General features: G+C 38.2%; 1 protein-coding gene across 12 annotated transcripts in view; it reads right to left on the bottom strand.

Moving 5' to 3' along the window:
- The window catches only part of MAGI2 (membrane associated guanylate kinase, WW and PDZ domain containing 2), a 702519-nt gene that overhangs the window by 142784 nt on the left and 543439 nt on the right, over positions 1–16296 (bottom strand). For all 12 annotated transcript variants that reach the window (XM_039723674.1, XM_039723678.1, XM_039723676.1 and 9 more), the window contains 3 exons: positions 13919–13976; positions 6961–7082; positions 5362–5544 (listed from right to left, as the gene is read on the bottom strand). In XM_039723674.1, coding sequence (XP_039579608.1) covers positions 5362–5544; positions 6961–7082; positions 13919–13976 — 363 coding nt within the window. The remainder of the gene's footprint in view (positions 1–5361; positions 5545–6960; positions 7083–13918; positions 13977–16296) is intronic.

Below are 16296 nucleotides of genomic sequence, written 5' to 3'. Positions count from 1 at the left end.
TTTTCTGTTGCTCAACTAGAGAACTTGCATTTCAGCTGAGCTCACATTAGGTGAGATGATAATTTATTCACATGATCTGACAATGGATAAGCAGGGAACAGAATTAAGCATCTGTTTGAACCTGTAAAAATGCATACTTTTGTAGATATTCCAACTTCCTTGTATCTTGAGTACTCCACTTTTTATAAAGGTTGTAAGATATTAGCCTTACTTTGAAAAAATATGCATTAATGAAATGAGATAATTATTTCCTAAGCCTAGTGGCATTGTAGGCTCAACCACCTGATAATGGCTTTGGGTTTGCTCTTATTCACTTAAATAATAACGTTCATGGTTTTGTAGATCAACAAGTGTGGTTTCTCCAATTTTCTTGCATTTAAAGTAAGCTCAGCTTCTTGAAAAATTCATCATATGCAGAAGATCGTTACGGGTCTTGACAAATGTCCATGGACAGAAGCAAGGAAATGGGCCACTTCTTCCAGCATTTCTAGCAACTCATTCCCTTTGGAGATCTCTAAGGTGCAGTAGAAATTCTGAGCTGTAGATGTGGCACCAATCTCTAGCTTTTTTCTCTAGGCTTCATCCTGATACAGTAATACAAAAGTAATTGATGTCTGCTTATTTGGTAGGTGTAGACATTTGAATTGTAGACAAGGTATATCTGTTAGCTGAACCTTATCTTTAATTTATGAATTTCTATCCCTAAAATAGATCAACTAATATAGAAAAACTACCATTCCAGAGAATAACCTCTATAAAAGCCCAAGTTTGCATTGTTTACAGATGATTTAGCATCTTAAAGCTGGCCAAGTGCACACTTGGCAGATGAAATGAGAGAACGTATTTCCCCTTTCTTGATTCACACTGTTGAGCAATGACATTTCCCCACAGATTTATGTTTCTGGAAAGTTCACCCTGCAGTGATCAAAGATATTCATCAGTCAGAAGGGTCATCACCAGACTCCAAGAACCACCTTTGCACCGTATCTTTGAGCTGTTTCCTGGAAACTTTCACCAAAGGAAATGGAGCTTGCTGAAATGCAGAGAGTGAGAATCTTTCCCCGAGCTTGATTATGTGGGAGTGTTTCAGTTTATCCAGTCCATTGAATAACCTTGAGAATTGTAGGAGAGTTTTTTGCCTTTTCAGCTTGAGCTTTTATCTGACTCAGCCGCAGGCCTAAATCTTTGTTTGCCTTAGAACAGCAGTCAGTCAAAATCACTCACTGTATACAAATCTTTTCATGTAGATACAGACTTTTACCAGCATTTTAATCGAATGCAGGGGCATCTTAAATACAGAAAGTTTTCTGGTGGCTGCATGAGGCTTCAGAAAAGGCAAAGCAATGTAACCTCCCAGAAAAGAATGTGGCATCACCTCCTAGGCTGTCCTGATATAGACAGAGATGCTGTGGAATGTAATGTTCATATCCAGCAGCTTGATTGAGCTCCAAATGCTAAAACACGTCCTAGAAAGGCATTTTCAGGATTATTAACAACCATTAACACACAGATGCTAGATTTACATGAGGGCATAATAGCCCCAATGAATTCTGAAACATCTGGCAAATGGGATCAGGAATGTAATTTCGGTTGTTTTTGACTCATCCACTAAGATGTGGTTCCTCTGAGTCTGCTTGTGAGGCTTCTTGTGGGCCTAGGACAAATATAAATACCTTTCAGTGCCCAGCACTGGCACAAAGGGGTTCTGATAGCTTGTCAGGACCTCAGATCTCTTGTTGCATCTCAGTGCACTCGGTTTGCCTCATTGCTTTGTTTCACGGCAATGCCAAGTCACTGTCAGGCAGCTGCTTCTGTGTTCCCAGTGGCTTCCAGGCTGTCAGCAGTGTTCCTCAGGGGTCAGTACTGGGACAGGCACCATTTAACGTCTTTGTTGGTCATTTGGACACAGGGATTGAGTGTACCCTCAACAAGCTTGCTGATGACATCAAGCTGTGTGGTCACACGCTGGAGTTCCACCTGGCTTAGTGGAAGCTTCACCTGTTTCTGGTATGAGAGGTGGGACTGGATGATCTTGAAAGCCTTTTCCAACTACGTTCCAAAGGATGAAATCCAAAATTGCTCCATTTTGAAACTTTCAGGCCAAACTGCACTGTTATGATCAGATTTAAGGGTGACAGTGTCTTACATAGACTCACTCTTTGAATAGCATTTGTCTCTGACCCCTATATTAGATTTTGGGTGGAGAAATTAAAAAAAGTAGTTTTCTATGAGTTTGTTTTTTTAACAACTAGCTTGAAATACAGCTTCAGTGTCTTCAGCTGGTGGCCAAAGTTTAGGTAACATAAATGAAATTATGCCTTTTCTTCATATTTCCCCCAAATGTCATGCAGATCTGAAGTATGAAGATTTTGATAACCACTTCACCAAAAAATAGTATCAGCTTTGCAAGGGAGAGGGTCCAAATCATATTAGAGCTGGGGGCACCAGTGCTGTGATTATTCCTTACACTCAGGTTGCCTCACAGATCATTGTCACTGCCCTCAGACTTTCTACTATGATGCTCTACAGGCACAATATGATATTTTGTTCTATAACCAAAACTTCCCATTACTCTGATTATATATGGAGTGCACACAAACTAAACAATGAAACATAGTATCAAAAGAATAAATAAAATATTTTAAAAGCTCTATTCATTATCCAGTGATGCCTAACTAACAAACAAAAAGAAACAGATGTAATTTCAAGTATACTTTTCCAATGTAAGATTTTTAACAGCTTTATGAACAAAAAGCTATTGAAGTAACCTGGGAGGTTTTCATATCTTCTGTTGATTATATTGTACAATAGCTCAATAGGGAGAGAAACTCTAATTCAGGAAATGTGAAAAGGATTTGATATCAGTAAATGCAAGTTGAATGATGCTTTTATAAACATTCTGACCTTAAATATATTTTTCCAGTTTTCCATTAATATATTTAAAAATTACTTTATTCATAGAACCAGTGTTAGATGTCACAATCATTAGTCTGAGATTCTCCAATTACTTTATATCAGAACCTGTAACTCTTCTTAAAAACAAAGAAATTTGAGGCCAAAATTTGTTCTGAGGTCTAATTTTATATGTTTTGGGGTCATATAATTGTAGAGTGATTATATATTTGAATGTAAATTTCTGTTTTGCATTCCTAATGCAGTTGAATCAATTACCTAAGGAAAAAACCCCCAATGCTATTTCTATGCATTTTAAAAACATTTTCCTTACATGTTCTCAGCACAATCCATGACTACAATAATGAATATCAACAGTGTTGTGAAACCCATACTCCATTTCAGCATAAAAATTCAAGTAAGTTGCAAGGATACCCTGTTTTCCAGAGAAAATAACTCCATAAATCAAGTTCACTAATAACCAACCTACACTTCAGAGGGATTAGCAAGTAACTATATTTGAGTTCTACATGTGAGAATGCTAAACCATGACAAACAAAGAAAACCTCTCATGCCATGTATTAGATAGTATGAAAATATTAAGGAAAAATGAAATTTATGTCACTGAAATCTTCTGAACTTCAGGGAGTCTATTGTATCCTTTGTTCCCCTAATCAACTAATTTAATAAATTTTGCATTTGGGAACTATACTGCATTAAGTTAAAATGGCAACAAGTACTGAGAATTAAAAAGCTGTTAGACTAATGTTTTTTGTAAAAACAGTGCCAAAAATCTATATTCTACTTCTCTCTTACATTTTGTTTCTTCATAAAAAAATTTCTTTTATCTCTTTGGCATTAGAAACATCATGATGGCTATAACATTAGCTATGAAGCAAGTCCTGTTTGGGTTTTTTAAAATAATACTTTTCATAACCTTTACACTTCCTATTTTGTGAGTCCTGGAGAGTCTTACAAAATAAACTAGAATCCAGGGTGATTTATTCTGACATATGAATATGACTACAATAAAAGAAACAAACAAACAAAACTACAATAAAAGAAAGATGAAATGAAATTTCCAGAAAAATCACTTCAGACTATTCCACTAGCATCATTTGTGCCTGCAGTTTTTCTGTCTCTGCTTCCTGCACTGTAACATACTAAAAGCATCTTTCTGTGCTGCTGTGACCCATCCACAATGATCTGTTATCAAAGTTTAGAAAATTATCTTCATAGTGACTCTGGCCACCATGAAATGGGTTTTCTACAGCGGCAACAACAATCCCAAATTAGCATTTCTTCATTTCAATGTCTTGGTGAGAAATGGAAGGATAAATTATGCAAATGGATAAATTATGCTGGGGAGAGATGGTACAGAGTGACAGGGCTTCACAAACACAGGAACACAGGACTCCAGTCCCTAGTAACCAGCTATACCCAAGGAAAGCCCAATGGACCTAAAGAACAAAAATCATAGAACAATAGAATGGTTTGTGTTAAAAGGGACTTTCAAGATCATCTACCTCCTTTGCCACCCACTAGACCAGGTTGCTCAGGGCCCTGTCCAACCTGGCCATCAACACTTTGAGGGATGAGGCATCCACAGAATCTCGGCCAAAGTCTTCACCAGGAGAGTGGAGAAACACTGGGACAGGAGTCCAGAGAGGCTGAGAAACCTGTGTCTTAACAAAATTTTCTCAAGACCCTGAAAAACCGGATCCAAGTTAGCCTTATTATAAGCAGGGGGCTAGTGACTGATGGTCCCTGCCAACTGAAATAATTCTATTTTTCTCTGACTGTCTTTTCCTAATGAAGATGACAACTGTTTGGAAATGGAATTCATCTTCCTCCAAGAGTTTCATCCATATATAGACCTGATGTGACTTTTCAGACAGTGGTTTGCAATCTTTATCAATCCGTGAACATGAAAATGTTTGCAGTGGTGGTCCAGATCTTCAGAACAGCTTTCAATCTCTTCAGAAGTTTCTTTTATTTCAAGAGTTTTCACAGATTCTTTTTTAATAGGACACAAATTCCTGTGTGTCCATATGCCACACTGAAAACTCTTGTTATGGTGGTTCTAATGAGAACAGTATTGGATGAGAATCAACTGATTATTTTGCAAAACCATCCTTTCTAAATAAGGAAATTTTCACTTAGTAGTCTGTGTTCTCTATCTCTTTTCTTTCCATGTAGACTTTCCTTAAGTAAACAGTCTATAAAACATAACCCATTTTTATGCAGGGAAATGCAGAGATCTTTTCACCCTTGAAATATTGTGAAATAGGAAAAATAAACTACCTAGCACTTATCAGCAAGAAAGTTTTACCAAGAAACTTACCTTTTCTGCATATTAACACAAAAAGTCATATGGAAAATGTATGTATTAATGGAGAGAGTGAAACTCAGAAATCTATTTCTCATTCTATTTCTCATATAAAAGAGCAGAGGAACTTTCATAATTACCTGTTTCCATTTTCCCATCTTGTGCTGCAGGCCCATCAGGAATTACACTCTTCACCTGGAGAAACTCATCCGGCTCGTCCCCACCAATGATGGTAAATCCAAAACCCATGTTGCTTTTCTTAAGAGTTGTGCTGAGGAAAGTCCCCTTCAGCTGTGATGCATCACGGGTGAAGAGTGGTTTTTCTACATCAGTCAACACAAGAAAGACAAAAGTTCTGATCTAGTTGCAACACAGCAGGGACAGCAAATAACAATATTAGCTGACACCAAGTGGCAGTGTATCAAAGGCAAGAAAATAAAGAGTGCAGGCATTCCAGGAAAAATATTTGTGGTTTCTTGTACTAATACAAAGCTTAAAACACATTTCTTATCTATGGCAGATCAGCCATAAATGAGAAGATATAAATATCCTTTGATATTAGAAATCCATTTTGAAGTGGGTATTGCATAGCTAAAATAATCACAACAATAAAAATGATCTGTGAGGTAATTTAAAAACCTCTTTCCTAACCCATAAATTCAGCTTTGTCCACAAAGTAATACATTCCTCATAATTTCCCTCCCAGCCACAGTGAGGAAAACATCCCCTGTGAACGTCTCATTCCACTTGTTACCCAGAAGAGTAAATACTAGACAAGCTTTTCTCTCCAAACACACAGGGTTTAGGCATCCAACAAGTGACACACATGACACAAACATCGTGTCCCCTCTCCGCGTGCCTCGGGGTGCGCTGTGGGTGCCGGGGGTCCCCGTGCTCCTCTCCCATGCTGCAGTCGGTGAGGGAGGGTTGGGGAAGGTGCAGAGTTTGTGAGCCCAGCTGGCCCTGGGGCTGGCGAGCAGCGGGACGTACCGTAGAGCCCGCGGGCCCCGGCGCGGTCGCGCCGGCACTGCAACAGGTCGTTCACGCTGCGGGACCTCCTGGGAGCGGGGCGCAGGCGGGCAAATTTGGGTCTAGGTAAGGTTGATGAGAAGCTTTCTACTGTTACAAAGGAGAACAAGCCTCACTCTCTGACTATAACCTTATGTTAAAGTTCATTTGTCGATACCTGTATTGTTTGCTGCTTATACAGCTCCTTTTGAGCATGTTAATTTTTATGTTACCAAGTGGCTGCATTCCTGTAAACTCCTATAATACTGTGCTTGAGGCTTTTAACTTAATTGATGCTTGCTAGATGAGCTAGCTTAGAAACATACCAAACATCAATTAAGAGTAATTTAGAGAAAGTACAACTAAGCATTTCAGCGTTGCCAACCTTGGGTGCTCAAGAGAGAGTTGTACATTCCCAGGAAGAGAATTTGTGATTTTATTTAGAAAATTACTTTGGGAGTCTTATTGTGCTTTCAATTTCTCAGCCTTTAGGAAAAACTGAATTCAACTTTCTGGTTTTATTCTGCACCTATGAAAGTTTTAGTTGGCTGCTGAGTCCTGCAACTATTGGAACCCAAACATTTAAGGGAGAAAATTGCTAAGATATAGATGATAGCATTTTGAGTATTGGCAACACTATTCTTTTAACCAGACTGTGACAAAATCATTGTCACATAAACAGGAGAGCAGGTTCTTTCATCTTAACCAAGACATCTGACATGGTACTGTACCTCGGAAACCTTGGGCCTGCATAGGCTTTGTTCCAAGTTCTGCGTTGGGCATGTTATGCTGCTGTAGCTTCCTTTTTGCTTCTAGGACAGGGTTTTCAAATTGAGTTCTTCTATTTATGTGGCTGGAAAAAAACCGGTATTGATTAAAAACTGAGTTCAGTTGGGTGAAATGATAATTTCCACAGTAGGGTGCTGTAGGCCCCAATGGGCCTGAGCACGTCCCTTGCATTCCACACAATTTTGTTCGGGATGAGGGTATACAACCTGTTGCCTGTGTAATGAACAGCACTGAGCAGCATCCTATCACTTCAATATGCTAAATCTGCTACATACAAATGGTTGTGATCTATGGGACTACCTATGAAATAGCAGCACTGCTGAAACATGCTACAGCAACAGTTTTTCATGTCTTCAGCATGACCACTGTTCTGTGAATAATTCAAAGGATCTCAACCAGTTTTGTGCATATTACCAATTAGTTGTAAATGAATTTGCTCACTTACACAAAACCAAAAGCCTAGACAACAGAGTGCTTTTATGATGGTAATTTACAAATAAATCTAATGGGTAATAAATTGAAGATTATTCCTTTTTAGTACTATAGTGTGTATCTGCTCAGCTGTACTGAAAAATCAGATGCAGAAACTAAATTAGATGGCAGATAAGAACTACGCAGATCATTTATAAAATATAAGAAAAGTTAGTACATATATTTTTTCTTGAAGTTTTACATTTCCTATTACAGGTCATTAAGTCCATCTCTGGCATTACACCATTATCTTTCTGCATTGTGTTTAGGACTATGATTTTCACTACTACTTTCACTATATCCTTGATTTTAATGCTTTAAAGCACACATTTTATCAATCACTGAGCTATCCTTCAATCCTGTCCTGGGATATATTTAGCATGCTCTCCAAAGGAGGCAAAACAATATAGTAGGCTGCATGGAACATTGCTGCAAGATAGGATCACAATAGCATCACAACAAAGAGAAGGGGCTTGTGCTTCCAGTGCTGCTCTGGGGAATCAAATACATATGTACAGAAGGGCAGGCTTTTGTCACTCCTTATTTATTCTCACTGGGTTACCATCTACTGGGGTCTTCTGAAAATCCAATCCCAGTCACGGGTTTAAGCACTTGGACATGTTACCTGGTAACTTCCACAACTCTAAGATCCTAAAAGGGTCTTTTTTACATTGCAATGACCTTTTGTGCCACATTAAACACTTTTCACGTACTTTGAGATTTTGATCCTACCACAGCTTCAAAGAAGATAAGTGGAATTGCCATTAGGAAGTGAGGTACAGGAAAGGCAGCAAGTCCCATGGGAGTGCAATACACTTGCAAAATAGGATTTAGTGGCCAGTGCTAATGAAATTAAAAGACTTTCAGTCATGTAAAAGAATATTTGATTTAATGAGATGAAGTAAATGTGATAAATCCTTAAGTTGCTACTTTGTTCACATGGCTATAACTCATTCCAGTAAGCTAGCTTACTCTCATACTCTAAAATTTTCATTAATAGCTTCCAGTAAATTTTAATCTATGCTGCAGACAGAGAAAGTCCCTCTCATTTCCTTCCATTCTTCAGACAGTCTGTTTAAGATTGTAGTTGTTGCTTTCCTTGACTTTTGCTTTCTGTAATTTCTAGTAATTTCCAGGTTCTTCACCACCTTATTCTATTGAAAAAGAAACTTATGATAAAGGGAGAAAAACTTCACTAGTTAAAAATGGAGAAAGCAAGACTTTTGTGCATTAAAAAAGGTAATCATGAACTACTAACATAAGGATGAAAAAAGGAGTTATGTGATATGTTTATCATTTCTATTTCCATGTTGTAAAGGAAATACTTCTTTTGCCTTTACACAAGACAGTGATGAAACTCAAATACTACATAAAGTTCTGAGCACCCATGATCAAATGGAATGAATCTCTATGAAAGGTTTTACAAGAAGACCAGTGAAGTATTCTATTATAGAAGATCAAAGGAGTTTTAGCTTTTTATTCCAGCAGAATTAATTCTGATATATAACTGCACTCTATGAATACATTTGGAAGTAAATACTAGAATCTATTAAAGATGCCAGGATTTCAGACTTGAAGTCTGTAGGCTTCTCACAAGAGAAGTGTGAAGTTAGAAAACAGCTTCCAGGAGGAGGTATGGAGTACAGTACCTAGCTTGTTTTATGTTAGCATTTGATATGGTTGAAACCAGGGTTGCTGTACATGTGGGTTAGTTGCTTCAACATAGGGATCATCTCTTACTTTAGGGGCTTTGAAGTACCATGCCCTGTTCTCCAGCTGCCCTCCACAAGAGCAGAGATTTCCCATGGCTTTTGTGCCATATCATGCAGGATATGGATATCCAAGATTACACTCCAGTGTTCATTCAAGACTTTGCATTGTGCTCTGAGTCATGCCACAGTTGCAGGGCCCATCTCAGAGCTGCAGAAGGACCCTTGCAGACCTAAGATTCAATTTACATGTGGTTCTGTGGTATAAGAGACGTTGGGATTTCAGCTAATCTGTGCTCATGGCTCAAGAAAGGTTAATTATTGTGGTACTGACATCAGCTAGAATCCATTTGCTCCTGCCTACGTACAGTTTCTAGGTATAGTTTAAACTGGGGTTTGGTCCATTTAAACAGAAATATCATTAATAACAGCTGAAAATGACATTTCATCCTATCAGATCAGATAAGAAGACTAACTGGTTCAAGCACCTCATGTTGTTGGTGCAACTTTAATAATTCTAAGCTCCAATTTATTCTCATATTTTGACTGCTTTTTGGTAGTGTGCAATCTCCAAAGCACAATGTGAAATTTCCAACTAATTAAAAAAACCCCCAAAACCAAACTACATTAAATATTGTGTCTAAGAGGACTCGAAGAAAAGAAAGCTATATTTATAATCAGTAATTTTTAGCAGTCAGTAATATTGTATTATGCTCCTATACTGATGTTATATGAAACACATCTCTTTTATGCAATTTTAAATGCTATACAGCTTCTTGGCTAAATCAGAAAAAGTGCTCCTGATGAGTTTACTTGAGAAAGAAGCTATTAAGCTAAGTAATTCTCTTGAAAGGACATTCTAGTTTTTCATCTAGCTACTTCAACAGCATACAAAATATATATTACTAGCCTAGACCTTCTTAAGACAAGCCAAATGTGAGTTTTAGAGATGGTTACAAGTAAGTGCTTTTGTGGTTAAAACAGATTTTGGATGGTGGCCAAAATGTATTGCTCATTGCTCACAGGATCTAATTCAGTGAAAAATTCTACTTAAATTTTCTTCCTTTATTTTATACAATATATATTAAATTAAAAGTCCTAATCCAAAACCTTATCCAGCTAATTTATTCTAGTGGCACTGTGGCTGTGCAGAGAAGGAGTGGCTGGTGCTGCTGGCCCCTGTTATCTCACAGTATCTCAGCTGGGGACACACCCTCAGAGGTGGATTTTCTTTTGAGCTGCATTTACTTGTGATGTCAAAATACTGTCTGTGTGATGGGGAGGTACCATCACCACCAGTCAGCCTATGAGACACAGACACAGTTCTGCCCTCTCAGCAGGCAGTGGGGTCAGGCTAAGTTGTTTTTGTGATGAGTTTCTGGTTAGATACACTTAACTGAAACACATCCTTAGCAGATTTGTAGCTGTAGTGCCTAATTTCCAGTTAATTGGTGGTCAAGGCACTGAGCTCTGACAAAATGGTAGCAGGTGAGAGCATGGGTGCCAGTAGAAGGATTTTAACCTATCTCATTTTCTTTGCTACTTTATATTTGAGATGGGGCTTTTTTTGCAGTTTTTGCCTATAGCTTTTGAAATTCTTGCCTATTACTCAACAAAGTAATTCTGGGGATCAGGATGCCTATAAAATGGATATTCTAATGTATAACTTATTAGTGCCTATCTACTCTTTATATTCACATTGATAACACTTTATAATGACAAAAAGACCTGAGATAACTTTTTCTATTTGAGTAAAGAATTGTCAGAAGTTGTAAATCAAGGAGGTATATTTTTCTAGGATAAATACCTGTACAGCTAATTTAGTTGTTTTATTAAAGAGTCCATGTCTGAAAATTGAGCTCTGTGTTGTAGTTAGTAATCCTTAAAGAGGAAAACAATCTTTTGGCAATTAGAATGCTGAAAGATCCAGTGCACTCTAATGACTGCTTTCTCTCCACAGTTCTGCACAGCTCAGTGCTGTTAGTTCTTAGTTTACAAATTAAGACCAGATTGTATGGAAGTTAACAAATATATAGCAAACACTTCTCATTTATGTCAAATGTCCACACATTACAAATGAACCCTGGAGCTGCATAAAAAAGCAAATTAAAATTATAATATTATCTCACACCTACATTAATGCATAGTTAAGAGAGGTAGTTATATTGGAGACTTTTTAAAACAGAATTTGCAAATACATTTTCATTTGGTTTTAGTAACTTGACTAGCAAGAGATTTAAGTTTCTTTGTTTTGGTTTGTTTTCTTTTTTAGCTTTATCTCTGGTCTCAGAATATTTGAGCTGAACATGGCTGCTCCTTGTGGGGTGAAAGGGAGTCTGTCTGCCTCATTGCTCAACTGTACAAACTTCCCATGGGATACAAGCACCTCAGTGAGCAGAGTACAAACCCTTCTCTTATGAGGATTTTGTAGGCCTGCATGTAAACTTGGGCTGGACCGAAATATGTGGAAGTTTTTAATCTTGTTTTTCATAATTTACCTAGCTTTATGACAAAATTAAGAGATTTCATTGTAATCTGATTTTATCTAGTTAAAAATGAACTTACCTGTTGAGTACTGATAATAAAAAAGCTGTGACTATTATATATTGTAGCAGGAAAAACGGAAAGCAATCTTTGTTTCAAACTTATTAAACTCAGACAGCAAATTAAACTACAGCTACATTTTACTGACTATAAAACTCCATGTGAATTTAGCAGGGCTGCAGCTTTAATGCCACACCATGAGCATTCATTCCACTTCTAAAAATCTCAGAGACTGCAGTAGGCTTGATGTATCTGTCCACAAATCTTATCTGTGGTAGGATTAATAAATTTGGCACTAACAGCCTTAAAATATGTAATTGCACAATAACATCTGGCCCCGGTGCCTTGCATCTGTTTACCTGTGGTTGGACATGAAATGCAGATAAATACTTGTTCATTTTCTGACTCTGCAGTGGAGTGTGAGCCTTGCTGGTGCCAGAATGCCTCAGGCTGCACCAACAACCAAGGGAGTCTCAGTAAGCGATTACTGCACAGAAATTACACAACACCTGTTACACCCCAAAATATCCTAAAAACAACTGGGGAAGAAGATTTACTTACACCCAGTAGCTGGATAATTGCACGTGCAGAAATCTTTGGCAGGGCTTAAGTACAAAGTGATATGAGAACTGCAGCCCCTACCTACTTGGGGATATCACAAAAGAACTCAGGCATTACAAGGGGGAGTAATTTAATGGTATTATGTAGGGACTTCAAAACTTATCCTTCTGCTTCAGTCTGGACTGACTGAGGTGACTTGGGCTGAGCAGCAAAGGAGATGGAGCTGCTGCCTCTTTCACCTGAGGGCAGGAAGCAAGCTGGGGACAAAGAAGGAGAGCAGGTGCTCTGGCATTTGGAGAATGGGACAGAAGGAGTCAGCAGAGCAGTGAACAAGCACCATCTTCTGTTGATTGTTTGCTTTGTAGATGGCTGGGGAACATGCATGGGCATTCACAAGCTGCTGCTGTGACAGCAGGTAAGGAAGGGACATTGCATCCGCTAGACCTCCAGGAATCAGATGATTTTTATTATCTCCCTGCACACCTGAACCCTTGCACAGCAGCAGCATGTCCTGAAGCCTGGAAAAGCTGCATCTCCTATGCCTGTCCATGGCAATCCTACAGTCAGTGTGTTGGTATGGATTCAAAAGACCAAGGAAAAAATGTGAGACACAAAGGAAATTTTCTATCTTCTATGAAAAATAAATAGATAAAAATAGAAAAAAACTAGATAAATATACTGCTTGAGTGTCAAGATTTGAAATTGAAATTTTAGGTCAGGGTCAATATTATCTAAAGATCTCCCTTGTTTAATAAAAAGCACTAATGGGTAGCTGTTTTCAACCTTTCAACTGCTATCTGCAGTGACAGGAGTGGTTTTCTGTCTCCTCTCTTGTGTACTGTCTGTGGAGAGCAGAGTGAGAATAGACCCCTCCCAAACAGGTATCACAATCTGAATCTAGATTCATTTTTCATAAGTCTCATTCACTATGTTAAGTTAAAAATCCCTCAGATCTACTTATTTTATGTGCAAACTGGCCAGATTATAACATTACTTCAAACAAAAGCATTTTTTTGGCCTTTGCACAGAGGAAGAAGCTTTTTTCTTGTTTCGTAACTAAAACAGAATCTGAAGAAAATGAAACCAAAAATTGCGCTATGGAAATAGAATTTGTATTGTTTTTAGCTGCATTTTTAAATACAAAATAAAACATAAAACTTTATATGAGTGGATAAAAAACTTCTGGCACAACCAGAATAAACACCTGATTTGCAGAAAGAGAGGACTATCCAGAAACAGATTTTAACTGAGCTCAAATGATTATGCTTTGGTCTATTCATTGATTAACAAGATTTATACCATGCTGGATATCCAAAGCTTAGACAGAAAATGCCATGTCTCTTTAATGGATATGTTCTTTGTACAAGTGTCAGCTGGAAAGTCACCATGAAACCAGACCCTGGATAAAGAGGGTGACTGAATGCCTGAGTCACTGATTTGGGACACTTTGGATATATCTGGATATATTAACTGCATTGATGACTAAGAATTCCTGGTATACCCTTAGTTTAACAGGTAATTGTTCCCATTCCTTGCCAGGCTGAGCATTGCAGAGGATACCAGTATTAGATCATGACATATTAATAGCATCTTAATATTGAACTTAGGAACTTACTCAACATAATAAGTGCCATAAATGGGATCATCAATTTTCTCCCAGCCATATGGAAGCTCTGAAAAACAAAGAGTTAATCCCTCTCAGTAAATGCAGTACAGAATGCAAAGATTTCTAATGACAAAATTGTGGATCTTTGCTGAGTGTTGAGGGAAATAATATTGAAATTAGATACAGTGACTAAAGCAAAGCCAAATCATGAACACACCCCATGGCAGCCACAAGTAGTAGTAACTTGGAAATTTGCATGTAAAACCAGCTCTTAGTTTCTACAGCAACACATTTTGGTTGAAGTTCTTTATTGTTCCAACAGTTGTACCAGCCAACAACTGTAGCACATCTTGTGTGACATCACTGCCAGAGGAAGTGAGGGCATTTTATTTTCATGAATAAAACACACGAAAAATGAATTTGCTTTTTGAGCTTTTTTTCTTAGGAATCCTGGAAAAGTTGGTCTAGAAGGAATAAAAAGAGTTTGTCTCCTGTCATTTAAATAAAGTTAGTATACTGAAATGTTTGCATTATTCTTCTTACTGGGATAGCAATTCCACAATCTCCAAAGGCATCCTGTTCCAAAGGTAAGTTATATATAAGGAACACAGGAGCACAGAACAGTACCTGAAAGTACAAACCAAAATAAATATTGTAGCATCCTCTGGACATAAAGCTAACTACATTTTTCAGAAACAGAGATCCCTAAAACATTCTGGTCTTAAAGATGAAACTTTGCAAATATTAATTCAACAATCTTGAAAACCAATCTGCATTCATTTATAACCAAACTGCCACATACATATTCATGTACATCAATACTTATTTTATTATTACTAACACTGAATGCTTAAAAAATATTATACTGACAACAGAATTTCATCTTGTGTTTAAAAGGCACCAGACAGAGGCAACAAATATTTCAGTTGATATGAACAGAGTAAAAACCTCAGCACCGAGTGGTGACATGGATGGAGGAGACTCACAAAGGGTTGGGCATTCCCATTATGCACAGGTATTGATTTCTGTGCAGTTAAAGACTATGACACAATGTATGGGGAGTGGTACTGAGATTGTAACAGAAAATTTGACTCTGGAATTTCTTATCTCAGATTTTTTCTTTTTAAATTCTGTTGTACTATTTTAAATTAACTTTTTGGAGACAACGAGTACTGAACTAGACACAACAGAACTGATGTAGATCATACTGAACAATCATTACACTGGTCATAAAGAAGTACTCCTGGAGGACTTGAGCTTTTTCTTATTTATTCACTGACAATATGAATAGACAGTTATTGACTTGCTCAAAGGGGCAAATAGGAAAGTAAAGCCTGAGTGGTAAAAGGGAGGCTATAGGGTTAAAAGGCTATGTTAACCTCTTCTTGTTACTTCTCCTTTAAATGTATCTGTAGTAGCTGATCCTTGAATGAACCTGTTTAGATTGCTGTGAGCTCCATATCACATTGTCCCCAGGGGATGTTCCTGCTCAGCCTCTTCCAGTCCTGCAGTGAAGGATACAACTCTCTGCCAGAGACAGGCAGATGAGGAAACTCCGCATTACCTATATATATTTTTTTTTTTAATAGAAGGCTTAATGATATTGATACTCAATTTTTCCTGTTATTCATAGAATAGTGTTAGCTTTGAAATCTTCCTAAGTCCATATTCTGAACTACTTTTGTCAGGGTTATTTTGTTATTGTCTCTTCACAGGACTAAAAGCAGCATAAGGTATTTGAGCTGGTCTCAGAATTACAGAATAGTTGATGTTGGAAGGGAACTTTGGAGGTTTTCTAGCCCAACTACTCCTCTCAAGGCAGGGTCAGCCAGATCAGATTTCTCAGGACCGTCTTCAGTCAGCACTTGAATATATCCAAGGATGGAGACTCCAGAACCTTTCTGGCTAACTCAGCCTGTGCCCTTTTGCCTCCTGTCCTGTCCTGGTTCTGTCCTTGCACCTCCCTTCATGTATTTATCTAGATTGATGAAATCTCCCTTGAACCTTCATTTCTTCAGGCTAAACCATCCCAGGTTCAGGTCCCAGGTCTCATCCTTTCCTCCTAGGAGGGATGCTCCATCCCTTAATCATCTTAGTGGCCATTCACTCTCTTCTTCATGTCCATGTCTCTGCTGTACTGGGGGCCGTGGATGCAGCACTCCAGCTGTGTCTCACCTGGGCTGAGCAGAGGGGCAGGATCATTTCCTTGATCTGCTGGTGATGCTCTCCCAAGTGCAGCCCAGCAGGCTGCTGACCTACGTTGTTGCTGGGGCACATTGCTGGCACGTCGAGGCTCTAAGCATTAGAAAGCCCTGTTGATGCTCTTTGCAGACTTCTCAGAACTTGAGTAAAATGAGGTGAATCACCCTACAAGAGCTCTCACAAAA

The sequence above is a fragment of the Passer montanus genome, unplaced genomic scaffold, assembly GCF_014805655.1.
Source record: "Passer montanus isolate IOZ18808 unplaced genomic scaffold, ASM1480565v1 scaffold50, whole genome shotgun sequence".
In the NCBI taxonomy this organism is placed as follows: domain Eukaryota; kingdom Metazoa; phylum Chordata; class Aves; order Passeriformes; family Passeridae; genus Passer; species Passer montanus.
This window is presented reverse-complemented; position numbering and strand designations above follow the sequence as displayed.